A 27,665-nucleotide genomic window follows, 5' to 3' on the forward strand; every position below is an offset into this window, starting at 1 on the left:
AGCGAATGCACCTAGCTAAAGAACCACCGAATGCACCTTTAAGCTACTGTACTCATATAAACAATGAAGTTTCAGTTCCAGAATCACAGCATTTCTAAATTCTTTCTCCTAGCCCACAACCACTCATATTTTTGCCTAAAAAAAAGAACAAAAAAAATCTGGTTTTGTATGTATTTAAATCTCAAGTGGAACATAAAAATTTTTCCTACTGTAACCCTAATTAATCCTAATCAAGGATTCCAGGAATAAATATTTTCATCTCAATGTGTATTCTTATGAAAAAAAAAAAAAAACATAAAGTGTTGTCTGTGATTTAAAACAGAGCATATTTATAAACATTTGGATACATGTGACAGCTCTTAAACACGGATTCCCAACACAGACCATGTGTTTCTCACTTATTTATTATAATCATCTCTGAGGCCTGCATTTCACTTTCACGTACACCGTGTACGTGTGTCATACCAAGAACCTGTCATAACAAACAGTTCTTAACATTCTCGGTAGATTTTAACCAACACAGAGACTTCAGATCTGATAATGTCTGGCTGAATAAAACGGAGACAACATGTAATTCTTCATTCAGCATTCTCCAAGGAGGCACTTCTCTATAAAAAGGCCAGATGTCTTGTCTCTTCGTCATTTGTAAAATATTCCCAGGCTCCTCTGCATGAGCAAGACAATTAATGACAGTGATGTCATACTTCTCTTAGCTTAGTATAAACCAACTTAATCCACTAGGAAGTGTAGTTGATCTCCACATAATGCATACTTACAGATACTGAAAGTGAAGAGGATGTGAAACTGAGTTGGCTGTAGTGACATTTTGTGGCAAACTTAATTGAAGTGTTTTCCACTGTATTTATTTCATGGAACTGACAAGGATGCAGACATGCCGTCAAAAGGGGGAAAGAATAAGTAAAATTACACAGTAATACACACTGCTGAGAGAGCAGAGATGTGAGTCATGGAGATTTACTGATAATGTCTGTTCAAACAGACTGAATATTAAATGATAGATTGAAAGTCTCCCACTTGGCTGTGGTCTTATTCTTTTAAATAAAATAATGCCTGTTTAATTGTATTTTTCATTCATGTTGGTCCACTGAATTTACACTAAATCCATCGTTTACCACAGAATGTGCTTTCAAACCTCTCGGGAATCAGAGAGCTTTATTCAGAAAGAATCACAGATGGGGCTGTGATGCAAGCAATATAATGTCTTCTTTCTTTTTCTTTCTTTTGATTTTAGGGTGAAATGACTTTGTCTCAGTTTATGTAAATTAGTGTGTGTGTGTGTGGGGGGGGGGGGGGTTATAGAAGTGTGTGTGTGTTTGCTACTTTTTAGAAGTATAGTTATAACAATGAAAATTCTGAAAATTCTACTTCACGTCATTGTTTCTTTAATGTTTTTAATCATGGTGATTACCCCTTGGTTAGTATCAACTTTGTAAAGATTTAAATATAGTATTTAATAGAAAAATAGAATCAGAATGACTGAGGATGAACAAATAAGATGAAAATGTGTCTTTCTGTAAACCGTTTGTCCTCTGTGGGAAAGATGTCTGGTTAATGTTCACCATGAGGAAGTGACAAAAATGCAGAATCTGGGTTTTAAGCCAACGTTGTCTTTGTCATCAACTTTTAGTCATTAGTTGCACTGTTTACCACATTATTTCCTTAATGGTTTTTTTTTTTTTTATAAAAATTTTTTTCCAGTAAATCTTACATGTTTGGGGAACTGTCTCGATTATCTCGAGTTATTTTTTTCTCTTTCATTTCTAATGAAATAAATGGTTGTACTGCCACTGTGTGGTTGAGCTGCATGCCTCAGTTGCACAAGGCCATCTGTAGTGTTTTATAGTGAGGATGGGGTCAGTTCAGCAGGGAGGAGGTTGTTGTTGTTGAGAGATATGCATTGCCTGGTGCCTTTGAGCAAGTATGGTACCAGCTTCAAATTATTATTTTGGTTTTAGTATGACATACATCATCAAACGTTTGCAATAATAAACCATACAACTACCTTAAAATCTAACTTATAACAAACATGGAAAAAAAATCTATCCATTCTGATCCATTCTCAAAATGAATGAATTAATGAATGAATGAATGAATTCGCACCCGCTTCGAATGTATATTTGTGGGTGATTAACCATGTGGATGGATGATAACAGCCTTCTGAGCCTACTAGTAGGCGCAGAAGGCCCCTCCTGGCCCATATCTATGAGCTGATAACCACTGATAAAGCCCATTCAATCGAGTGATAACATTCGAAGCGGGTGGCTTAAGCTGTTGTGGTGTTCATTCACATGGTTTCTAGATTATTGTGTAGAGTGAAAAAAACTTTTCAACCAGGTCCCCATGATTTTGCCAAGTAAGACATGTTCCTGGATCAACATCTTTTGTCCAAAATATAGACTTAACCCAATCCCTACCCCTAATCCTAACCCTACCCATAATTTAATCCTAAAATCAGTGGGAAATGATAGCATATTAGCAAGGGTGTAAAAGCACCTAACCCTGATTGTAAGCCTAAAACAGATATTTCCTGAAATTTTATATTTCTATTCTGATTGGTTGATTGGAATGTTGTTCCAGGATCAACAATGATGTTGATCCAGGAACATGTTGTACTTGGTGAAATCATGCTCACCTTTTCAACCAAAGGAGTGGGCTCTCTCATAATTCTGCCCTAAAAACACTGCCATGAATAAAGAATGGTATCAGAACGTCCTGCAAAAGTGATTTCTTCCAACTATCCATGAGCAATTTGGTGATGATCCGTGCATTTTCCAGCATGATGGAGCACCATGTCACAAAGCAAGAGTGATAAAGAAGTGACTCGAAGATCATGGGGCAGCTGTGGCCTAATGGTTAGAGATTTGGACTTGTAACCAGAAGGTCGCAGGTTCGAGTCTCAGTGCTGGCAGGAGTTGTAGGTGGGAGGGAGTGAATGAAGAGCGCTCTCTTCCACCCTCAATACCCCTGGCTGAATTGTCCTTGAGTAAGGCACTGAACCCCCAGTTGCTCCCCGGGTGCTGGATATATAGCTGCCCACTGCTCCGGGTGTGTGTTCACGGTGTGTTCACTTCTCACTGCTGTGTGTGTGCACTTGGATGGGTTAAATGCAGAGCACCAAGTTTCGAGTATGGGTTACCATACTTGACAAATGTCACGACTTTCACTTTTCACTTTCATTATATTGCAATTTTGGATCCGTGGCCAGGCAACTCCCCGCATCTCAGTCCCATAGAGAACCTGTGATCAGTCCTCAAAAGGCGAGTGGACAAGCAGAAGCCCACAAACTGTGATCAACTCCAAGAACTAATGAGGCAAGAATGGATCGCCTTCAGTCAGGATTTGGCCCAGAAGCTAATATCCAACATGCCAGAGTGAATTGCAGAGTTTATGAATAACAAGAGTCAGCACTGTAAATATTGATTTATTATATTTTTTTTACCAATAAAATCCTTTAAAACGTATGATATGCTTATCATTGTTTTTCAGTATACCATAGAAACATGTGGAAAAATAATGAAGCAGCAAACTTTGTAAAACACAAGTCACTGCCAAAACTTTTGGCTATGACTGTGATTTCTCTGGAGTCCCTGAATCGGTGAAAGATCTAAATTCTTAGCAATTTTGCATTGCGAAATGTGATTTTTGATTTGTTTGATACTTCGCTTAAGGGAATATTTGGCACAAAGTGATGAGCCATGATCCAGCTTTGCTTGCAAAGACTGAGATGCTCTTTATACCAAAACATGATACCTTGACCTATTACCAATTCACCTGCTTACTGTGGACTGTTTCAAAACAGTTTAGCCTGGATATCCTATAACCTTTTCACTTTTATTTTACCTCCATCCCAACTTTTTTGGAATGTTCTGCAGCCATCAAAAACAAGATTTGTTCATATTTACAAAATACATTTACATTGGTCAGTGAAAACTTTGGAAATCTTTTCTTTGTACTTTTGTCAATTAAATAAAAATGAAAGAGAATTAACAAATCACATATTATTGTACTTCACGAGAGAAGTGTGTCAAACAAATCAAAAACCACATTTTGCAATGCAGATGATCACTCCCAGTGTTGTTCAGCCATTCTTTAATACACTGCTTAAATGGTCATATATCTGTGACCATTTTCTGGTCACAGATATATAATTTGAGAAATTATGTCTGGAAAAGAAATGATCTGTTTTTCGGGTGCTGTGCAGTGGTCATCACACAAAGTAAGTTTATGTATTTGTTTTAGTTTCACTTACAGATTTCTGCATTTTTCAGTGTTTCCACCTGTAATTTGATTGACAACTTTTTTTTTTCAATTTTCCATTAGAGCTCAGAATCAAGAAGAATTGTTTATCACTTTTGAAAATGTGCAACAGTTCTTGTAGAATTAAGGTAGTGTGCGAACACTGTATCACGTGAGATTGTGTGTGTTTTGATTTAAATGAATTGATAGCTATATACTCGCTCGTGCAGTAGGTGGCGGTAATGCGCCGTCAGAGGGTTTTGCCAGCCTCTATCATTAACAACACGAAGAAGCGAGAGAGCGAAGCGGCCGTGAACATGGCGGATAACAGGGAGAAAGGTTTACAAGACTACAGAAAGAAATTACTGGAGCATAAAGAGATTGACGGACGCCTCAAAGAGTGTAAGAGGGATTCATTTCTATGCACGCCATGCTGATATTGAGCAGTTTGGCGGCTTCTCTGGCTGTTGTTTGCTTTATTTCTACTGTCTGTGCTGTAAGTCGCTTTGTCATGCAGAGCTGAAGTCAATTAGCCGCTAATGGTAACAGCAAATGTTAACAACCGAACCCTATTAAATGACTAAATTAAGGCACACAACATACTTCTAAGTGTTCTAGCTGTATTTAATAACATATACAATTAAAAACAGTCACTTCTCAGTTATTCTCCACGAGGAAACGCTCACAATGAACCTTTAGCATCTCTGATACACGAAGCTGATGAAGCCTTGACCACGTTTGTACATGTAAATAAACACTTTATCCCTTCATACTGTCCTGGATCATCTGTTACAGTGAGAGAGCAGCTGAAGGAGCTCACAAAACAGTACGAGAAGTCTGAGAATGATCTGAAAGCTTTACAGAGTGTGGGACAGGTAAGATCTCAGCAAAATACATTCTAGTGTTTTATTATTTCCCAAATAAATGAGCTAGATATCGGTATTTCTTGTGGTCTGATCGTTTAATTGTTTCAGATTGTCGGTGAAGTGCTCAAACAACTGACAGAGGAGAAATGTAAGTCCAGATCATCTTTAATCCGGTGTATTTGATAGTCTAGTCTAATGCTGCTCTGTTCCTAAAGTTCTTCTTCTTTTGTAGTTATTGTCAAAGCAACTAATGGCCCACGTTATGTGGTTGGATGTCGCAGACAGGTGAGCATATTGATTATACTTTATAATTAATATGTTTGTGTGACTGTCTTACCTGGCCTTGTGTTGTTGTTTCAGCTGGATAAAACCAAGCTTAAGCCAGGCACTCGAGTGGCTCTGGACATGACGACTCTCACGATCATGAGGTAAGTGCTAAGTCCAATCTCATCACGCATGTTTAGCTCTGCTGGTGCTCTTGCCTGACAGTCTAGGTATGTTTGCGTATCTGAAATCGCCTTTAATATTATTCAGTTGGTATGTTTAATGAGAACCTCTTTTATTTTTTTAAAGGTATTTGCCTCGTGAAGTGGATCCTCTAGTGTACAACATGTCTCATGAAGATCCTGGCAGCGTTTCTTACTCGGAGATCGGTGGATTGTCTGAGCAGATCCGTGAGCTGAGAGAGGTCAGAAAGACAATAGCATAATTTCATTATCAGCTGATGAAATACACTGTTGTTCAGAAGTTTGGAATTATTAGGGTTTTCGGGGAGAAAAATCTTCCGCTCACCAAGGATGCATTTATTTGATTAAAATACAGGAAAACTGTATTGTTGATTATTCTTATTTAAAATGACTGTTGTCTATTTTAATACATTGGAAAATGCCATTCATTTATGTGATGCAAAGCTGAATTTTCAGCATCATTACTCCAATCTTCAGTGTCACATGAACCTGATCTGGGGCTCAAGAAACACTTATTCTTAACTTTGAAAAAGTTGTGCTGTCTAATGTTTTTAATTACATTGTGATATATGATATTTGGAATATTATACTAATATATATATATATATATATATATATGTGTGTGTGTATGTGTATATATATGTATGTATATGTGTATAAATATATATGTTCAGATTCTTTGAGGGATAGAAGTTCAAAAGAACAGCAATAACGTGAAAAAAAAATGATTTTTTTAATACATATGAAAGGCTTTACTGTCAGATTTGATAAATTGAGCAAAAAAGAAAAAAAATCTTTCTTTTCTTTATATTGCCAATCTTTTTTTTTTTTTTTTTTTTGCTGATATTGTGTGCAAATGTGCTCATTTTAAGTGTGTTTAAATAGGAAGAACATGTCAAATCACTTTTTTCCCCGATCATTTTCTTATGTGGTTAGAAATCTGATACATATCAGTCACCTGATATATGGCCAACTTTTTTTTTGCAATTTCATGTCATTTAATATTCACTCTCACTTCATATGTTTATAGGGGTGTGCGATATGTATCGTCTGCGATAATATTGTAATTGTTGTTTTAACGATGTACGATTTGACATCATCGAGTGTTTTTTGCAAAAAACATTCAAAACATCCCTACAGAGTGCAGGCATACATTGTGTAGTCTAGACTGCTGCCATACGCATTTAGTTCTTTCACTGCATGATTCAGTCTATTAATATACATTTAGAATGATCACAAATTCAAGACGGGGAAGAAAATGTATATATGTATACCACGTCATATAGTTTATCATTTTCACATGAAGAGTGCCTTTTTCTTCTCTCCAAAAATGCACGATTACAAATGTGATATTGATTTTTTACAACAGTTCAGTAAATAAGTTAAGAGACTTATGTTTTAGACACCATATTTCCTGTTTTTGTGCTATTTCGACAACAAAAAATAATTCCAAACACAACCACAATGCTGTTTTGCATCTCTGAGCAAAATGCGGTGTTTCATTCCTGAATGAATCATCAGATTAAATGATTCGGCTCAATTGCAATGACTCACTTGTTAACAGTGACTTGCCGCCACCTACTGGTGGTTTTTATTTCACATTCAGAGAATCTCTTATTATTTACATAATTTCAAATATCATTATGCAAAGTTAATAGACACTTCAAGAAAATAAAAAAACGGCTTTATAAAGGTAAAAATGCCCATAAAATGTAAAAATCAGTTAAAACTTATTGGAAAAGATTAATTTCCATCATTGTGAAACGACCACCACACAGAATATGAAGAATATCAAAAACTGTGAGTCAGCTCCCCACGGCAATCCTTAAGGTACCAGCACAATAACACATTCAGCAAAATCTCATCTAATTATCCTTATCGATAAAATCCCAGAAAATATCAAGATATTATTTTTTGTCAATATCGCACACCCCTAGTCTGTGCATGTAAATACTGTAAAGCATATAAAAAAATATCATGTTTCGTGGCGTTCTTGAAGTTCTTGCTCCACTAGGCTTGATTGTGTCAATATCTTAAACGTTTAAAGCGTGTCTGAATGTAAATAGACAGAATGTTTGTTTAAAGACTGGATCTGTGCATTACACCTTGCAGTGTGAATGCAGATGAACTTTACTGAACTCATTGAAATGTCTTGATTATGAATGAACAATTGTCTTTTGTAGGTAATTGAGCTGCCTCTGACCAATCCTGAGCTATTCCAGAGGGTGGGCATTATTCCTCCCAAGGGCTGCCTGCTGTACGGACCGCCAGGTCAGTCACTCTATTCTGCTTTTATGGCCAATTACTGATATGTATGTGAAATGGTACATTTTCACACAAAGTGCTTCATTTTTAAAGGCACTGGAAAGACCCTTCTTGCCAGAGCTGTGGCCAGTCAGCTGGACTGCAATTTCCTGAAGGTATGTTGATTTTGATGCTATAAACAGTTTGGTTCTGCTCGCACTGACACACTTAACACAGGACTACGGTTATGCTGTAAGGTCATAGTGTTGAATAAAGCATGTTGTTTATCAGGTGGTGTCCAGCTCTATTGTTGACAAGTACATTGGTGAGAGTGCCAGACTCATCAGAGAGATGTTCAACTATGCCAGAGACCATCAGCCCTGCATTATCTTCATGGATGAGATCGATGCTATTGGTAATGCTCTTCGGCTCACTGCAGTCCAAGCCTTTCTTATAACGCGTAATGAAACTTCAGTTGATTTAACACACTTTCTCTTTGAAGGTGGACGTCGGTTTTCCGAAGGAACTTCTGCAGATAGAGAGATCCAGAGGACACTGATGGAGGTATGGAGGTGGTTTGCAACTTACCTTGTGAATGAAGCTCATTAAATTAAACCTAACAAATATATATATATATATATATATATATATATATATATATATATATATATATATATATATATATATATATATATATATATATATATATATATATATATATATATATATATCAATGTACAAGCAAAAAAATTTTAGCAAATATTTCTGTCTGTCTGTCAGCTGTTGAATCAGATGGATGGATTTGACACTCTGCATAGAGTCAAGATGATCATGGCCACCAACCGGCCGGACACTTTAGACCCTGCCCTGCTGCGTCCTGGCCGACTGGACAGAAAGATCCGTAAGTTTGACTCTTTCACTATCATTCAGTGACTGTGGTAAGAAAACTTGAGCTAATTTTTCTTTTCCAGACATTGAGTTGCCCAATGAACAGGCTCGTCTAGACATCCTGAAGATCCACTCTGGACCCATCACCAAGCATGGAGAGATAGGTGCGCTTCAGGTTTTCTGGTTTGGTTTTTACATCTGCTACTTGAAGTACTTCCTTTTCCTCTCTCCTCACATTTCCTTTTGTCTCCAGATTATGAAGCCATCGTCAAGCTTTCAGACGGTTTCAATGGAGCTGATTTGAGGAATGTGTGCACTGAAGCTGGTAAGAAATGTCATATGCATTGCATTGTGCAAATTAAGGAGTCCTAAAAAAGCATTAAAGGGATAGTTCATAACAGTTGATTTTAAAAACTATAAATTGTGCACCATGCTAATATAATTAGGGCTAAAACTTTTGATAATCAAATAATCTGTAGATTGCCTTTGATTAATCAGATAAAAAGTCCAAATTTATTTTCAGTATTTTATTTTAAAATGTTATTCTGCATCCTGTCCAATGTTGCCCCCCCATACAATGTGTAAATCGACGACTACAGTGTATGTATTTATGTAGAATAAACTTCATGTGCAAAATAACTGTAAAAAATAAAGAACAACAAAAGCAGAGACTATACACACAGTCACTCATCGGAACATAGTAATTACATTACATTTATACCCCATTACAGTAGTCTCCTTACAGTTACTGCTCTCATTAAAATAGAATTACTTGCTTCATGTAGCATTTTAAACATACATTCAACATCCAGCAAGATGTATATTTAATATAGCAAAGTCAGAATTGTAGTGTTCATTTTTTTTATTGCGATCTGTATGTTTGGTGCTCCTTCTGTGAAGTTTAATGGAGATTCACTTAAGCGACATTCTAACATTTACACAAACTGCCAAGCAAGCCTACTTAGATCCTTATTAGTTTAAAGCACTGAATATGAAGCCTATGTTCATCTTGGGTCGTGCACTTTTTCTGCCACGTGAAGTGACTGTTGGATGGTTTTTCACGAACAAATGCGATTCATCAAATTCAGTAATCGTGTTCATTGATTTATCTACTTTATCAACTAGTTGTTACAGCCCTAAATATGATTTTTAAAACACATTTTGTCAGTATTTACTTTTTTTTTTTAAAATAGCTATTAGTGGAAATGGTTTGGGTCTAATAGCATGACGCTAACTAGCCGAACCTTGAACCTTTGAGCCTCTAGAATTCTCACTGTATGACTTCTATTTTTTATCCAACAGGTATGTTTGCTATTCGTGCCGACCATGAGTACGTGACTCAGGAGGATTTCATGAAAGCTGTGAGGAAGGTGGCAGATTCTAAGAAGCTGGAGTCCAAACTGGACTACAAGCCTATATAAAACCACATTTTTTTTTGTGCAAAGTATAAATGTGTGGGGTTTTCGGTCAGTAAACAGTACACTGTCAATGGACACAACACTTTTTTTTTTCTTTTTTTTTTTTTCTTAACTGCAATAGTTTTTTTTTTTTTTTTCAACATTTGAAAGCATTCTGATGTTCCATTTCCATTATTACCATCAAGTGACTTCAGCTGTTCAGTTAATGCATTGTTTACCCCAATTTGATAAAAATAATATTTACCTGTTGGCCACGTATAGACTTGTATGATGATACAGCTCTTTAGAAATCTGTGTGCCTGGCCTGCTTTTCCACATTATTAAAGTCAATGATTAAAGAAATAAATAAAATAAACTCCCATATTGTTTCCACAGTATCACTGTATCTCTCAAAATCCTTTGGTGGCGAAAAAAACTCCATAATGACTCCTTCTGAAATGTGTATTTGTTAGTTTAACCGATGTATTGAAAATAAAAATAAATATTCTATTCAACTTAAAATCTCTATATTAAACATCTTACAAGCACACTCAACTTCAAAAGCCTAAAATTTACAATTCTGGAAGAGTTCATTGCTCGGGTTAAAGGTCAGCTGTCTGCATCTCTTTATGTTGAAGATGCTACGTTTCCTTTTCGAATTTTGCCTTTCCAGCAAAGCCTTGCTTTTAATACTGGGTTTACACAGGTTTAGTCTTCTGTTAAGTCCTCCTCATCGTGAGCTGGTTGGTTAGCCAGAGCAAAAGATTGAAGGACAAACGCCCGGCAGATCGGACAGTGCTGGAAGTGGCACATGCAGCCGTCGCATACGCATGCATGTCTGCATGGCAACAGCACTCTGTTTATTGGTGCATTCTGACACACCACACAGTCCCTGCCTTGGGTATCAGGCCACTCCCCTTCTGAGTCAGACCCCTCCCCCTGCGCACCTGGCCTTTCGGGCTCTGGCTCCGCCCCTTGTGTGCTGATCAAAGGCTCTGTGGTTCCAGACAAGTTGCTGTTGTCTGCTGCCATGAAGAGAGGCTGTGGAAACGAACAGATCCCGCTCTAGACAAGGCACTTAATTAACAGTATATAATTAAACACTGTCCCATTTTGCTTTAGGGACACTAGGTGATGAAGGTTAAGTGTGATCAAAATGAGCATGCAAAAACTGATCCCATGACAATGTTGTGAGCCCGTTTTCATACCTTCAGATCGTACAAATTCCCTTGTGCTGTGAGGAGATACTGAAACAAGATTCTCGCAGAGAGTCTGTATTTGTCATCAGGAACGTGGAGGACTGTCACACCGGCCACCTAGAGAGACAACAGAATAACGGACTTCATCTTGTCCCATCAAGCAAATGATGAAGAAAAGACTGCTGCTTACAATATTGTAGTTGTCTCTGGTTTCCGGAGTGGCCAGCGTCAGCACAGCAACCAAGGGGTATCGATCCCGGGGGAGCAACCCAAAATCGCTTACTCCGAGATCTGGAGGCATCTGGGTGAAGTATTCTCCTTTTTCTTCTTTATGTATACTTACGCTATGTTAAGGACAAAGCATGAAATTGTGTTCCATCATATTAATTTAAAAATGTTTTATTTGTCACATAGGGGAGAGTGGGAGACATGTAAAATATCATATACAGATGCAGTACAGATTTAAATGTAGGTTATATAAAAACAAATACAAAAATTTAAAACTGAATATTACACTATTTTCTGGCTGGTTTACAAAAATGTCAGCAATGTGAATGTGCTTGTATATGTTTACAAAATGTTTATATTTCTAATAAACAGTAATAAAACATTTCTATTTCTAACTGAACATTTTATTCATCAATCTAGCTTTGCCATTACAAGAATATATTACATAATAAATTATATTAAAATATAAATATTTTATTTGTAACAATATTGCACAATATTACTGTTTTTACTGCATTTTTGATCAAATACATGGAGCGTTCGTGAGACATTAAAAAGCTAACTAACCCCAAACTTCTGAATGGTAGTGAACATTTTTATTATAAAGATAAATCATCATAATGGCATGATATAGTAGTTATTGTTTTTCCATTTATGAACAGTATATGGTATACATTTATGTGCAATTTCTTTTTAATTTATGTTGACATGATGAATGGTTTATTTATAGCATTTTTATTTATTTTTTTACTCATCATGATGACATGATATAGTTTACCTCTAATGCAGAGCAGATTTTTTGAGAAATCACATTTCCATAGTCATTTCAGTTAATGGCACACATCCGGAAATACATTTAGACATATTAGTTTAACCTCGATCTATTTTTTCTTTACCTTGAGGAAGATTTAAGTCAAAAGTGGCAGAGTTTCCCTAACTCTCCCCTGTTCTGTTGCAAAGATAATGTGAAATGTTATTACAGAGCTATTTCTAAGACACATGAAGAGGATACTTGAAGCTTTGGTGGTGAAGGTATCTTAACTCCAGAGCCTCTTGAAACAGCTCTGGTGTGCGGAGCCGGAGCCCGTGCTGGTGACTCTGAAGGGCCGCCTGGAGAGCCTGGACCCCACAGCCCCAGAAACAGCTGAGGACGCAGTCTTCAAGACAGTACGGCTGCAAACTCACACCCTCTGACACAATGAGAAAACACTTAAATATACTTAGCACATTTGACTCATTATGTATTGATTCAACATTGTTATTGTTAGTTTCTCACCAGTTACTGTCCCAGCCGTAGAGGCCATCTCCAAAGCGAAGGGATTGGTCACCTGCACCATCTTCCTCTCAGGGACAGCTGTTAGAGATTCAGTCTCATCTGAACTGCGTAAAATGACCGGGACATCAAATCCAAACTGACAGACGAGGCCAGAGTTAGTTAGACAAAGATTAAGGATGTAAACACCAACTTCTGCTTTTAAGAAGGAACTAGATAACCAGAGCTGCCACATTAAACTCATAAAAACATCAACTTCACACCTTAAAGAAGTCCAAACTTAACCCAAACCATCTAACACTGGACTAAAATGTAGTTTATCCAGATAAATATGAACTTACCAGCCCAACACAACAGCTACAGTGATAATGAAACAGACTGATATGACAGTAATGTTAAAGAGAGGAGAATACTCATACAGCATCACTAAAAACTCTGCGGCCATTATTAAAATGTTACATTAATACAATGCGCAGAAATGTCGGTATGTCCGATAAAATAAATGCTTTTTTTTAAAGTGCGCTAGTAGTCTTGTATCCTATGCAGTCTTGCGTTGGGCTGCCTGTCACCCTGCAAGACTCACCAACGTAAACTTCCGGTTGTGACAGCCGCTACGGTGTCCCAGAGGTCCAAATCCGCACATGACTCTAATACCGTCACGCATAGGGAGGAGCGTTATACAGCAAGCTAGTGGAGGGAAGTCCGATTCAGTCCGCGAACCGGCTCTTTTAAACAAATCACGTCAATGAACCGTTTCAAAAATAAATCGGTTTTGGTAACGTCATCACGTAACGCAGCGTCATTTTTTGATGTAAAATTGCACCGTCGTTCAAACCTTCTACTTCCTCTTCCTTTTTATTTTTATTTTTATTTTTATTTTTTACAGTCTATGGTTCAAACTCAAATACCGAACATTATACAATAATGCATGCAGAACTAAAGCAGAGCAATATTTTATTACATTATTGTATATAATAGCCTACACAAATGATAATAACTGCAATCGGGCATAAAGACATCAAATACATACAAATAATAATAATAAAAACCTCACGATTTATAAAACCATAAATAATAAAGAAATTTACTCACAAATATGTGACCATGGACCACAAAACCAGCCATAAGGCCATTTTTATTATTTTATAATTATTATTATTATTATTATTACTATTAGATATACAACATCCAAAAGCTGAATAAATAAGCATTCCATTGATGTGTGGTTTGTTAGGATATGACAATATTTGGCCGAGATACAACTATTTGAAAATCTGGAATCTGATATAAAAAAAAATAAAATAAATAAAAATAAAAAAAAAAAACAATAAAAAAAAAAAAAAAAATTTCCAAATATAGAGAAAATCGCCTTTAAAGGTGTGTAAATTACGTCCTTGGCAATACATATTACTAATCAAAAATTAAGTTTTGATATATTTACGGTACAAAATTTCTTAATGAAACATGATTTTTATTTGATGATTTTTGGCATAAAAGAAAAATCGATAATTTTGGACCCATAATGTATTGTTGGCTATTGCTAAGAATATAGCATGCTACTTTGGTTTTGTGGTCCAGGGTCACATATGAGTAAATATTTTCATTGAAAAACATCTCTATTCTGTATCTCTCAATAAATAAAATACCAAAATAAATGGCAAGTTGATTCATAGAGTTTTCACAGAAAGTACAGTTTATACTTTTTAAAGTATATGACGTTTTATATTACGTTTTTGCTTATTAGTAAAGTTGTTTACTGCATTTTAACCAAATTTATTAAAACAATGTTATTTAGAATAGGCCTGCTGCCTACTTATATTATTTAAGCCACATAAAGATAGAGTTTAAACAGTCTAAGCCTAGGCATATTCCAGTCCGCAGAAATAATATGTGATATTTCAAAAACAGCAACGGTTTTCGCCAAGTTTAACGAGGACTCGAGAACCGCTCGGACAGATTCAGCCGAGGACGACTCGTTCAGACTGATTCTGTGAACCGCTTGAACCAATTTATTGAAAAGATCCGACTCAACAGATAGACTCGTTCGGGAGTCGGACAGACGCCGCTACAAAGCAAGAGGGGCTCCACAGAGAGAAATACAGTCGGCATATTAATGGAGAGTGAACAGCTTGGCGTGTCCGCCATGTAAGTTGAGGACCGTGCGCCTGAATTCGCCGTTATTTAATGGAGTTCAAGTCCAGCGTGTGTGATTGACGCATCCGTACAGATGCTGGCCGCTCCGGTCGCGCCGGGGGAAGGAGAGGTTTTGACATCGTTAGATTTGTTGTTACTATAATCAGCTGACCGGTGCTGGAATCGCTCCGTTTGCTGTTTTCTAGAAAGCGGCGACAGCGATGAGCGCTTGTCAGGAAAACACGTCTTTGAGTTGTTCGCAAAGCAGGGAAAATGTCAGGGGCGGTGAATGGGGAAGGATGGAGGATGCGTGCGCGTCCTGCTTTGACGAGCCCACGGGCGACGCGATACGCGCCGGGATGGACGCGGTGCAGCCGGGCATAGACGGACATGTGCCGCTACCCCGAGGCCAGCGCCAGCTGATGCTAGGCCTGGTGGAAGAGGGTTTCGCCGGCTATCATGGCCGTCTCGGTTCCGACCCGGACTCCGATTATCTCGACATCACCGGAGACCTCAACTACAGCGAAAGTGACGGGAACGTCGCCACGAAAAAGCGCAACCGCTCCAACAGCTCGCGGCACCGCGGGGAAGTTGTCACGGAGCTCGGACCCGAGGAGGTGCGCTGGTTCTACAAAGAGGACAAGCGGACCTGGAAACCGTTTGTTGGACACGATTCTTTGAAAATCGAGCTGGCTTATCGCAAATACTGCGAACTTAATCCGAACGAGGTCAGACGGAGGGATGCGGGCGAAGAAGCTGAGGATTTATTCGAGGCACCGTCAGGATGCGAAGCACCGGAGGTCCGGAGACAGTCGGCGGCGGCGCTGGCAGCGCAACCGGTCCCCGAGAGCGCGGAGGCTGGATGCGCCACGGAAGAGACGGAGCTGGATTCAGAAAGCATCAACGTGGACGCAGTGTGCGTCCGTGGAGGACTCTACGAGGTGGACATCCACAAGAAAGACTGTTATCCTGTATACTGGAACCGTGAGTATTTTACAAGCCTACGTTCAAGAAAACAAAAATTATTTGGAAAACAAAAATAGATGTTTTGCAGAATGTTCATACAGCTCTTATATATACATACAACGATACCTGAGGCTGTCAAGCTCCAAACTCACCATGAAAGTATCCTAAAAGTAGTCTGTGTATATTTCAAATCATCTTGTGTGGGATAAAAACTGAAAATTTAAGTCATTATCAATCAATCAATCAATCAATCAATCAATCAATATATAATATATTCAAATATATTGAATATATTCTATATTCAGACTTGACCCTAAAAGTCATTGCATCAGATTTGATGTCAGTCTCGTTAGACTGAATGTGCTTTCTATCACATAACAACATACATTACGGTCTGTTCCTCAAATGGATTGCACTAGTCCTTACTAATGGAGCATTATAGTGTAACATCTCCTTTTGTGTTTGTAATAACATATGTGATAATAGCAGAACTTTTATTTTAATCTTTTCATTCAGAGGTGCAGACAGATTTCAGTGAATTATTGTGGGTAAAATCAGTCAATAGTAATCAGATATTTCATATTAAGGTGAAAATGTAAAGGGTGTTTAAGTTCTGTGCAACTGTAAAATTTGTGTGAAATTGTGAGCTATTAACACTAAACGATGAACCCTTATTTGCTCACTAAATTTTGGTGAGATTTTACTAATGTCACTGGACCTTAAAAAGAATAGTTCACTCCAAAATAAAAATGATGTCATTATTTACTCACTCTCAAGCTGTTCCAAACTTGTATGACCTTCTTTCTTCAGTTGAACCCAAAAGAAGATATTTTGAAGAATGTTGGTAACCAAACAGTTTCTGGCAGCCATTGACTTTCATAGTGGAAAAAAAAGCCTTTAGGGAAAATGCCTTCCAGAAACTGTTTGGTTACAGACATTTTTCTAAATATTTTGTGTTCAGCAGAAGAACGAAATTCATTCAGGTTTGAAACAACATGAGGGTGAGTAAATGATGACATTCACAACATTTTCATTTCTAGGTAAACTATCCCTTTCAGACTTCTATACACTACAATTTACAGTCTTTCATTTGTACGATAATTTGTATATCAGTGAAAATGAATTTAAGTGTTTGAGAAGACACCGCAAACTTAGCGAAAAAGAGAAATCTATATATTACTTTTCTCTAAATGAAACTTTATTCAAGCCACAAAAAATATCATAAAAGTTGTGTTGTCTAACGATTAATTGTGATTGATCACCTCAAAAATAAATGTTTTATTTTACATGATATATGTGTGTGTGCTATGTCTGTTTATTATGTATATATAAATGCATGCAAATGCATGTATATATTTAAGAAAAGTATTTAAGATTAAATATATTTATGATATAAATGTTATGAATATAAATATATACAAGTAAATGTATATTTATAATATATATCTGCCCAGCTCAATCAGAGCAGCTGAATCCTTAGCCATCTTCAAGAATCGGCTAAAAACTTGCCCCTTTTAGACTTTAAAAAAGAAACACCAACACTAGCTTCTCTATTCTTTTTGTATTTTATCTATTTTATTTTTTTATTATTATACAGTTAACAAAAGCAAAAAAGGCCTCTAAAACTAGCTTGCTCTATTCTTTTTCTATTCAATCTGTTTTCTTTTATTGTATAATTGAAAAAAGAAAACCTTGATATGTGTACTGCGTTAAGCTAACTGAGACTTATAGCACTTGCATATCATTGCTCTTTTGTTGATTTTGATTGCTTCCATTGTCCTCATTTGTAAGTTGCTTTGGATAAAAGCATCTGGTGAATGTCTAAATGTAAATGTAAATACATATACATATTTTCAAAATATATTCTATATGTGTGTGTGTTAATTTATACATAATAAATATACACAGTACACACTCATGTCCCAAAACTGTGGCCAAAATCATAGTCAGATGAAATGTTTCTTCAGAAACGGAAAACAATTCATACTGCTTGCATTTACAGAACAGGACCACATCCCAGTCATGAGAGGCCAGTGGTTCACGGATGGGACCTGGTTGCCACTGGAGGAAGAGGACAGTGACCTCATTGAACTGGAGCACCTGGACCGTTTCCGAGGCCGGCAGATGAAAGACACCTTTGACACGGAAGCGGTGGCCACCACGGTGGACAGCAAAGATGGTAATAAACCATGTTACGAATAGGAAGCAGGGTTAGGGAAGCTTTGTTATAGGGGCCAAGCACACAAAAAAGGCCGACTTAACATTGACGCTTAGTTCAGCTGATCTAGAGGCACGGTCATGAATGAACCACAACCCAACTCAGACATCCTGTTTGTCTCATATGACACACATTTAAAGTAAGTCAATCACTGGTGACATGTATACTACAGAAGGGCTATTGTTTGTCACTTGTGTTTGCAAATAGTCAAAAAGACCCTTAATTGAAATGAACTGAGTTGGTTAGGCATTACTTAACAGTAAGGTCATTTGAAACAGACGTGTTTGACTTCTGCCCTTAATTCACTCAGCCATTCACAGTCTGAAACTGAGCCGGAGCCACGTGGACTGGCACAGCGTGGATGAAGTGTACCTTTACAGCGATGCTACCACATCAAAGATCGCACGGACTGTTACTCAGAAACTGGGATTCTCCAAAGGTTTGTAACAATCTTGATTCGTAAGTACATTCTCAGTGGTGTTACTCATTAAAAAAGACTTTATAAGTGCAGTATTCTGTCTTAAAGGGATAGTTCACCCAAAAATGAAAATTCTGTCATTAATTACAAGGCTCAGAAACACAGTAATCCATGTGACATCAGGGGTTCAACCATAATTTTACGAAGCTACTAGAATACTTTTTGCGTGCAAAGAAAAGATCAAGAAAACAAAGGTCAGAGAGCTCTCGGAATTCATCAGAAATATCATGATTTGTGTTCCGTAGATGAACGAAGGTCTTACAGGTTTGGAACGACATGAGGGTGAGTAATTAATGACAGAAATTTCATTTTGGGGTGAACTATCCCTTTATGTTTTTTATTTTCTATTAAAATTGGAAGTTTGGGCAGGACATATTCACATGTTTATTTATTTTTTAAAATAGCCAATCCATAGTTGAACTTTAAATAACATGATAGCATACTACTATTACTATTTCCGCAAAATAAAAGTGTAGTACAGTATGTTAGTATGTTATTCCAAATTCAGTGCATGATTTGCTATTTGCTGGTTGAATGGGAGGGATTTTCACATTCTGTCTTGCATTTGATGGGACAAAAATCATCAATATTTTTTGGTGCAGTTTCCCAAGAGAAAGAGAAGTAACTTTTCAGTTCATGTATCTGCTGAAAGTATTAGAGTACACTAGACAAATAGACATGGACTGAAAGACACAACATTTTAATTTCACTGCAGGTTTCTGTAACTGAATGCTTTTGTACCATTAAATCAAGAGAATACATACTGACTGTGAATGTACTGTGCAGTTTTTAAAGTTATTATATAAAGTTAACTATTACTGAGATAATGTACTGTGAAAGAATATACTTAAGTGCAAATTAAATGTAATGTTTTCGGCACTTGTTAATTGCATGTTAATTCAAATGAAATGAAAATATATTTTATTTAAAATTTATTAAATGCAATTAGCTGATCTTTGGAGAACTTTTTTGACCCAGGAAGTACACCTAAGTACAGCTTTATATGTAATTTAATTATTACTTTTCTTTGAAATATGGTTAAAGTGCACTGCCAAATATGCTGACAAGCACTGATCTTAAACTAAATTATGCTTTAATGTAATTTCTATTGAAACCTGTATGTCATATATTTAATTATATTTGCAATTACACATTTATAATGCTGTACATTCACAATATAATACACTAGAGTTAAAATTATGAAGTATACAAGTAATCTACATATGCTTTAGTATTTAGTAAAGCTAAAATTAAGTGATTATCAATGTTACAAAGTAGCAGAGTTTCTTCCTTCATGTCTGGTTAGCATCCAGCAGCGGGACCCGTCTCCATCGGGGTTACGTAGAGGAGGCGGCTCCAGAGGACACACCCCCTGAAACAACGCACATAGTCTTTGTGGTACATGGGATTGGCCAGAAGATGGATCAGGGCCGTATCATTAGAAATACAAGCATGTGAGTCCAGTGATCACACAGCTGAATCTGCACAAAACCAGTCATCTAAACCTGAAACTAACTGATGCGTTTCACTGATGGACAGGATGCGTGACGCTGCCCGCAAGATGGAGGAGAAGCACTTTTCTGACCGAACGAATGAACACGTTGAGTTCCTTCCTGTGGAATGGCGATCTAAACTCAGCCTTGATGGAGGTATTGACTATGGACAATAATAAAAAACAAAGTGAATTGTGTTTGAAACCTATTGTCATTGATAGATAGTTTATTTATGATGAAGTGTACTTTTTCAGACACCGTGGACTCCATTACTCCAGACAAAGTGCGAGGTCTAAGAGACATGCTGAACAGCAGTGCTATGGACATTATGTACTACACAAGCCCTTTGTACAGGGATGAGGTGACATACAGCCACAATCCTCCATTCTTTCATTCATTTTCTCATAATTTTACCTTTTTTCAGCTCTCTAACCCATAATAAACTAGCCATGTTTCAAAATCTAACACATAGCACTGTACTTAAATTATGCATAATTATGCTGCCTTCTAAAATATCTTATCTTGGCCAAAATCTAAGGCAGCATCACATGTTTTTTTTTTTTTTTTTTTTTTTTTTTTTAAGAAGGTATTCCCATGTAAAAATAAATTACACATAAGCTTACTTAAAAGTTATTATGAAAATAGTATAATTATAAAATAATATATTTAAATGTGAACTGAAAGTATTTTTTTCAGACACTTAATTGCATGTCAATTGCAATTAACTAAAAAAGTATTATAGTGTAAGCTTTTACTAAATGCAAATAGATGAACCTTAGAGTGCCTTTGTGACCCACCTAAGTAAATCTTTAAATGCAATTTTATAATTCTATTGTCTTTTAAATATGGTTAAAGTGTACAGCCAAAGGTACTTTAATGTCATTTCTTTTGGAACTTATATGTCATGTATTTAAATATATCACATTTTCATGATGAAATTGGAATTTAGTATATGTTAAATATATTAATTTTAAATAACTATAGGTCAATATTATTTAAAATATATTATTTTAACCAGTATGTGTGTGTGCTATGTATTTTAGCTTATTGGAGTATTTTAGCTTAGCAACATTCAGTTGAAATCAGTTACTGAATTTCCCATGCACTTCACGTGTTTTTTTATTCAGTACCTATGTTCAGTGTTACAAGTCGTTCACTTATTAGGTTAAATTCAGAATGCATGCTAAGGCAGCTGTCTATGTAGGCAGAATACAGGATGGCAGCTCACTAGGTTTTGGAGCATAGCTATTCTCAGTCTCTTTCATGTAAAGTTTGACTAAATGTCCCACACTGAAGCACACTCTGTCCTACTATTTCCTAGTGCACAAATAAAGTGTCACAATTGTTCATTTCATGCTCACTGCACTTGCATCCTTAGATCACCCGGGGTCTGACCAAAGAGTTGAACCGACTCTACACGCTCTTTTGTGAGCGCAACCCAGAATTTGCAGAGAATGGAAAGGTGTCCATCGTCTCCCACTCACTCGGCTGTGTCATCACCTTTGACATCATGACAGGGTGGGACCCTGTGCGCTTTGTTCATGAAGAGGTGCCAGATGCCACGGAGAATGATGTTAGCAGACAAGAACGTCAGCTAATGGAGGATCTTCGTAACACATGCTTAAGGTTTACAACTAATTATAATTACACCCCCACTAATTTAGTAAATCTAATAATAATAAGCAGCACAATGATGATGCACATTACATTGAACTTTCTAGAACTTTTTTTCAGAGTTTTAACAGAGTTTAAAACCTAATACAGTGTTTTATGGTGGCTATTTCTCTGACTCCAAAAAGGAGAACTTTCCAAGGCAGGATTCCAGGATAAAAACAGAAAAATATTCCTAAACAAGTGACCAAAAAATAAATAAAAATAAAAATAATTAATTAAATTGATTTGATTGATTTTTTAAATTAGATTGATTTCCATGGACACTTTTTTACCCTTTATAAGCCTTATACCCTTTATTTTTACCCTTTATATATATTTACTAGTGTCAAATGATTAATCGCGATTAATCGCATACAGAATAAAGGTTTTTGTTTACATAATATATGTGTGTGTGTACTGTGTATATTTATTATGTATGTATATACACATGCATGTATATATTTTAGAAAAATACGTTATGTTTCAGGGCTCGCTAAATTTCAAATTTGCTGGTAGCCCTTTGGGCAGACATTCTTCAGATTTTGGTAGCCCAAAATGAATTTATGTAGACCAAAGTAGCATGAATAAAAACTTCAGTGATTGTTTTATTTCTTCAAATAACAAGTCAAATAAGAGTAGGGGTGCAACATGCATTTAAGAATCATGAATCATTAAAAGGTTTTTAGTTTTGTCTGCACTCTACTGCACAATGATAATCCCCTCTGTTAATCTGGTTTATGTGATGTTCCTCTCCAAAAATTAATTTCATATTTCATTTGCAGAATGAGGGATTTGGAGGATAAGCTTCGGCGTTTCCAAACCTCATCCTCAAGACCCTCTCCAGCCCTGAAATTCAAGGTACGTTAGTATAATTGTATCCTTCCTTTCTCCTTCTCACCTCCTGTTTGTGTTTGTCTTAATCAATAAACCATGTGATTTGGGGATGTAGGTGGAGAACTTCTTCTGCATGGGATCTCCTCTGGCTGTGTTCTTGGCTTTGCGAGGTGTCCGTCCCGGAACCAACAGAACACAGGACCACATCCTACCCAAATCCATCTGCCAGAGGCTTTTCAACATCTTCCATCCCACTGATCCTGTAGTAAGTGTGATTAGATTGCAGTGTATATATAGCTCAGGATCAGATTTCTCTTTTTACTGGTCCTTACTATGAGCCAGTTGGGAAACAGAAACTAGTCAGGAAATAAAATAATGAATTATAGCATTAAAGGGATACTCCACCCCAAAATAAAAATTTTGTCATTAATCACTTATCCCCATGTAGTTCCAAACCTGCAAACCTTCGTCTTCGGAACACAATTTAAGATATTTTGGATGAAAACCGGGAGGCTTGTGACTGTCCCATAGACTGCCAAATAAATTACACTGTCAATGTCCAGAAAAATATAACACATCGTCAGAATAGTCCATCTGCCATCAGTGGTTCAACCGTAACATTAGGAAGTGACGAGAATTCTTTTTGTACACAAATAAAACAAAAATAACGACTTTATTCAACAATTCGTCTCCTCTGTGTCTTTCCACATCACTGTAGCCATTTTGGAGAATATGACCTGAACGCAGGCAGCTTACGCTCTTCTGTGTCAGCCGTGACACAAGGATGTGCTGTTTTCTTTCAAATCAAAGCGTAAATACACATAGAAAACGTATCCTTGTGGCGCGGCTGACACAGAAGAGCTCATATTCTCCAAAATGGTGCTACGGTGATGCGGAGAGACACAGAGGAGACAAATTGTTGAATAAAGTAGTTATTTTTTTTTATTCACGTACAAAAAGTATTGTTGTCGCTTCATAACGTTATGATTTAACCACTGATGGCAGATGGAGTATTCTGATGATGTCTTTCATACGTTTATGGACCTTGACACTGTTATTTACTTGGCAGTCAATGGGACAGTCACAAGCCTCCCGGTTTTCATCCAAAATATCTTGAATTGTGTTCTGAAGATGAACAGAGCTTTTACGGGTTTGGAACGACATGAGGGTAAGGGATTAATGACAAAATTTTCATTTTGAGGTGGAGTATCCCTTTAAAATACATGTAATCATATTAATAGTTAGCTCTAATCTGTTGAAATTGTCCCTTAATTCTAATTCATTCAAAATCATTCTTTAAAATAAGTTTACCATTTCTTTGTAATTAAATGTAAACTTTACTAGTAATTTCTGAGTGAAAATAGTTTCTTCAATAGTTTTTTCAGTATAGTTCCTGTTATTGTAATCAAAGATATAGAATATCTGTATATCAGTCAGGAAATATAAATAACAATCAAATAAAAACAAATGGTTTCCTTTTAGGCATACAGGTTGGAACCTCTCATCCTGAAACATTATAGCAATATAGCACCTGTCCAAATTCACTGGTGAGTAAAATAATGCCTTTGCTAAATAAATGTAAAAATTAAATTCAAGTGTTAAATTGGAAAAAAATATTGCAAGCAAATAAATTGCTGTTTCTATAATGTACAATGCACTCTGTGACTGCATATATATTTGTACATTCATGTAACGATTGATTTTTTTTTTTAGGTACAACACCACCAGCCCCACACCGTATGACCAGATCCGTCCCACTCTACTGAATCCGTCAAAGGAAACTGCTTCTGTGTCTGATACAGAGAGCCTCCCAAGTCCCTGCACCTCCCCTCCACAGCCCCGCAGACACTACGGCGAGTCTATCACCAACCTGGGCAAGGCCAGCATCATGGGTGAGATGGAAAGAGAGAGGTCATTAAAGGCGTCCGGAATAGTAAAACACTTGCAGGGGTGAGCAGAATGTATAGTGTGCAGTGTAGGAGTAAGATTACACTTCCCAAATACTAAGATAATGGCAGTCTGCCTTTAATTACTGCATATCTGCAGTTTATAGCTCTTGATTTTAGTGCACAAAGCGATACATAGAAACAGCTCAGCAAAACATTGGATCAATAGGAAGCAATTAGGAAGTGTCGCAGAAACAACTGGATATTTGTAAAACCCCTGAGCAATAATATATATTATAGGCCAAAACAAAATGAACAGAAATTAACTATATATATATATATTTTATTTGATTCAACATAAAATGTATTACATATAAGCGTTAAGGCTATAACGGCCTTACATAAATTATGCAACATAAAAAAAGATAATTTGAGAAACATCTATTTTTTTTTTTTTGTTTGTTTGTTTTTGTTCATGCAATGGAAGTAATTGGTAACCATTCAAAATACCTTCACATCATGTTCCACAAAAATGTCATTCAGGTTTGAGGAAATTATGACATAATTAAAATTTTTGGGATAAACTATCCCTTTAAAGTTTTTTTTCCCCCTTTTTTAAATATTATAATACTCCATATAAGAAACTAAAACTGCCTGCAGGTGGCATAAATGTCTTTGAGTCATTCATTCATTCAGTTAGTTCAAACGGCTAATTCATTCAAGAATTTAAACAGCTCTCTTTATGAATGGGCCTTTGAATCATTGATGCAACCAATTTGTGTTGCTCGGAGATGCACAACAATTCTGCTGTGGCTTTATATGTAATATTTTTGTTGCCAAAACTGAGCAAAAGCAGACAATATTGTGTTTAAAATATAACACAATATTAACTTCTTATTTACTGAACTGTTGTATAAAATCACATTTGCTCTCATTATATCCGGGACAAACAGCACTCATGTGATATTGTTCTTGCTGCTTGTGTGATATCGCTTAGCATATGATATAAATATGAGACAAAAACTCATGGAGCAATTTTGCCCTAATATCTTGAATTTTGAAATAAGAAGTTTTCACAACTCTTAAAATGTAACGTTTTCTGTGCATACTTGCTTTTTTTCTCCAGGAGCGGCAAGTATAGGTAAAGGCATTGGCGGTATCCTGTTCTCCAGATTTTCCCGCTCTAGTGGACAAGTGGGTGGTGTGGAGGAGGAGCCATCAGACTCTGAAGGAGGGGCTTGTGAGAAAGGGGAAGATGGCCGGCTTGTGGAGTTAGACGATATAGTTGAGGAAAAGACAGAGGAGAAAATCGAGGAGAAGACAGGAGACACCAGCATGTCACAATCAGCCTCTGCCATTATGGATAACTCATCCTGTAAGCACCATCTACACAAAGAAATCATTGTGCAGTTTGATCATTTTCTCAGTACTCATAATTTCATGATTTCAGTATTTTTGTTTAGAAAACCTGTTTGGTAACAAACTATATCTTTGCGGTTTTGTTTGGTGCCTCTAATATTGCTGAAAATTGTTGTTTTTCCTGATAACTTTATCCTTTATTATAATGGAAACATCTAAGTAAAGAAAAAGTAAAAAGGTAAGAAATTAAGTCACATTGTGAGATATAAAGTTGCAATCACCAAACATAAAAGTCGAATTTGAGATATAAAATACATTGTAAAAATGTATCGCAGTTGCAAGATATAAAGTCACATTTCAGACATATAGAAATGTCTGAAGTCATAAACTAACAGTTTGAAGATATAAAGTAAGAATTCCAAAAAAAAAAACACAATTATAAGAAACAAAGTCACAATTGTGAGATATAGTCACATTGCTAGATATGAAGTCACAATGTGAGATACTGTATGATATTGCAGTTCTGAAAAACAAAGTGACAATTGCAAGATATAAAATCATGCCCCATAAGATATAAAATCATAATTATCAGAAACAAAGTCACAATTGCGAGCTATAAAGGTATATCACATTTTAAGATATAAAGTCACAGTTCCAGGAAATAAAGTTGAAGTTATAGGAAATAAAGTCACACATATGGCACATAAAGTCACAGTTACGAAAATAAGTTACGATGAGATGTAAAATCACATTACAAAATATATAAACAATTCAGAGTGGTACATTTGTAATTTGCAACATGTAAACTTACTTTGTGTGGTTATGAATTCAAATTGTTAGATACAACATTGCAATTATGATAAAGACGCAGTTGCGAGAAATAAAGTCACAGTTTTGAGATTTATTTTTACTCTTGAGGTTGAAATGGCTTCCGTAAGGATTTTCGATGATTTGTCAAATTTGCTTTTGAGTAGAAAGTCAAACCTCCAGACCTTCAAAACGCGTGACAATGAAATTCTTCTTGTTTTGCAGTTGAGCTCGAGAACCGCATCGACTTTGAGCTGAGGGAGGGTCTGGTGGAAAGCCGCTATTGGTCAGCGGTGACGTCACACACAGCCTATTGGTGCTCCCACGATGTGGCTCTGTTTCTGCTAACATTCATGTACAGGCCAAATGAAGCGATTGACATGCCAGAGGACAACCCTGAGTCATAATAAACACACATATGAACTCTCACACAGCACCACCCTCGATCACTCCCTTACCTTAGTTTAGCAGACCTTGTTCACTGTGCATCAGAGATCCTGTCCTTGCCTTGTTTTCCCTTAATTTAGAAGCACACCCATGGAAGAGACTTGCTCTCTCCACTACATACCCAGACTAGGATTGTTCTTAACCTCGATGAGATAGTGGTTGCATCTTGGAAATTCTGGCTATTCGCATCTTGATAATTCCCAAAGCAGCAGACTCTTCATATTGACTGATGTGTATTGACTTAAGTTGTGGTTGTATAGTAGGACTGACAAAAATCTGCTGAATTGGAGGTTCACAATCAGAAGTTTTTTTTTTTTTTTTTTTAGAAGTACATAAGATGTGTTTTCTTGTCTAAAAATAATAGTTTTAAAAATGTTTATAAATTAAGCATAAATACTATATGTTTACATTATTTAGATGATAAAACACAATCTGCATCACTCCTAAACGTGGCCAAATGTTGAGTTGATAGTTGATCGGAGCAGTGCACATAGATTAATTCAAATAGAATAACCATTAGTAAACATATGGTTCACTCAAAAATATCAATTCTGTCATTATTTGTTCACCCT

General features: G+C 36.5%; 3 protein-coding genes across 4 annotated transcripts; 2 read left to right on the plus strand and 1 right to left on the minus strand.

The window, feature by feature from the left end:
* The first annotated feature begins 4,484 nt into the window (after window positions 1-4,484).
* Window positions 4,485-10,517, plus strand: psmc6 (proteasome 26S subunit, ATPase 6). The gene is made up of 14 exons (XM_042746338.1): window positions 4,485-4,659; window positions 5,053-5,132; window positions 5,232-5,271; window positions 5,356-5,408; window positions 5,484-5,551; window positions 5,697-5,811; window positions 7,774-7,861; window positions 7,949-8,010; window positions 8,126-8,249; window positions 8,337-8,398; window positions 8,615-8,735; window positions 8,806-8,886; window positions 8,976-9,047; window positions 10,025-10,517. The coding sequence occupies exons 1-14, from the start codon at window positions 4,500-4,502 to the stop codon at window positions 10,141-10,143; spliced, it is 1,245 nt and encodes a 414-aa protein (XP_042602272.1). The 5' UTR covers window positions 4,485-4,499; the 3' UTR covers window positions 10,144-10,517.
* On the minus strand, window positions 10,252-13,539 carry cgrrf1 (cell growth regulator with ring finger domain 1). The gene is made up of 6 exons (XM_042746339.1): window positions 13,161-13,539; window positions 12,823-12,959; window positions 12,559-12,736; window positions 11,509-11,656; window positions 11,328-11,435; window positions 10,252-11,160 (listed from the first exon to the last, which is right to left on the minus strand). The coding sequence occupies exons 1-6, from the start codon at window positions 13,262-13,264 to the stop codon at window positions 10,828-10,830; spliced, it is 1,008 nt and encodes a 335-aa protein (XP_042602273.1). The 5' UTR covers window positions 13,265-13,539; the 3' UTR covers window positions 10,252-10,827.
* A 1,044-nt stretch (window positions 13,540-14,583) lies between these two features.
* On the plus strand, window positions 14,584-27,421 carry ddhd1b (DDHD domain containing 1b). Of its 2 annotated transcripts, XM_042746473.1 has the most exons (13): window positions 14,587-15,936; window positions 17,921-18,097; window positions 18,447-18,575; window positions 19,921-20,068; window positions 20,154-20,263; window positions 20,362-20,468; window positions 21,486-21,733; window positions 22,543-22,618; window positions 22,710-22,859; window positions 24,077-24,141; window positions 24,308-24,486; window positions 25,607-25,855; window positions 26,872-27,421. In XM_042746473.1, exons 1-13 carry the CDS (start codon window positions 15,174-15,176, stop codon window positions 27,051-27,053), a joined length of 2,583 nt encoding a protein of 860 aa, XP_042602407.1. In that variant the 5' UTR covers window positions 14,587-15,173; the 3' UTR covers window positions 27,054-27,421. The 2 variants fall into 2 exon arrangements, with proteins under 2 accessions (XP_042602408.1, XP_042602407.1); XM_042746474.1 differs by lacking the exon at window positions 26,872-27,421 and having other exon boundaries at window positions 14,584-15,936; window positions 24,308-24,544; window positions 25,607-25,759.
* Window positions 27,422-27,665: the final 244 nt, after the last annotated feature.

This window comes from Cyprinus carpio, chromosome B20, assembly GCF_018340385.1.
Source record: "Cyprinus carpio isolate SPL01 chromosome B20, ASM1834038v1, whole genome shotgun sequence".
NCBI lineage: Eukaryota > Metazoa > Chordata > Actinopteri > Cypriniformes > Cyprinidae > Cyprinus > Cyprinus carpio.

Bases quoted from the DNA above. Each gene is read 5' to 3' on its own strand.
- psmc6 (XM_042746338.1), top strand. From the start codon at position 4,500: ATGCGCCGTCAGAGGGTTTTGCCAGCCTCTATCATTAACAACACGAAG. The intron at 8,736-8,805 runs GTAAGTTTGACT...TTTCTTTTCCAG, and splicing joins CCGACTGGACAGAAAGATCC to ACATTGAGTTGCCCAATGAA. The intron at 9,048-10,024 runs GTAAGAAATGTC...TTTATCCAACAG, and splicing joins GAATGTGTGCACTGAAGCTG to GTATGTTTGCTATTCGTGCC.
- cgrrf1 (XM_042746339.1), bottom strand. From the start codon at position 13,264: ATGGCCGCAGAGTTTTTAGTGATGCTGTATGAGTATTCTCCTCTCTTT. The intron at 12,960-13,160 runs GTAAGTTCATAT...CCTCGTCTGTCA, and splicing joins GTAGCTGTTGTGTTGGGCTG to GTTTGGATTTGATGTCCCGG. The intron at 11,657-12,558 runs GTATCCTCTTCA...ACATAGCGTAAG, and splicing joins CTTCACCACCAAAGCTTCAA to TATACATAAAGAAGAAAAAG.
- ddhd1b (XM_042746473.1), top strand. From the start codon at position 15,174: ATGAGCGCTTGTCAGGAAAACACGTCTTTGAGTTGTTCGCAAAGCAGG. The intron at 20,469-21,485 runs GTGACATACAGC...TTGCATCCTTAG, and splicing joins GCCCTTTGTACAGGGATGAG to ATCACCCGGGGTCTGACCAA. The intron at 22,860-24,076 runs GTAAGTGTGATT...GTTTCCTTTTAG, and splicing joins TCCATCCCACTGATCCTGTA to GCATACAGGTTGGAACCTCT.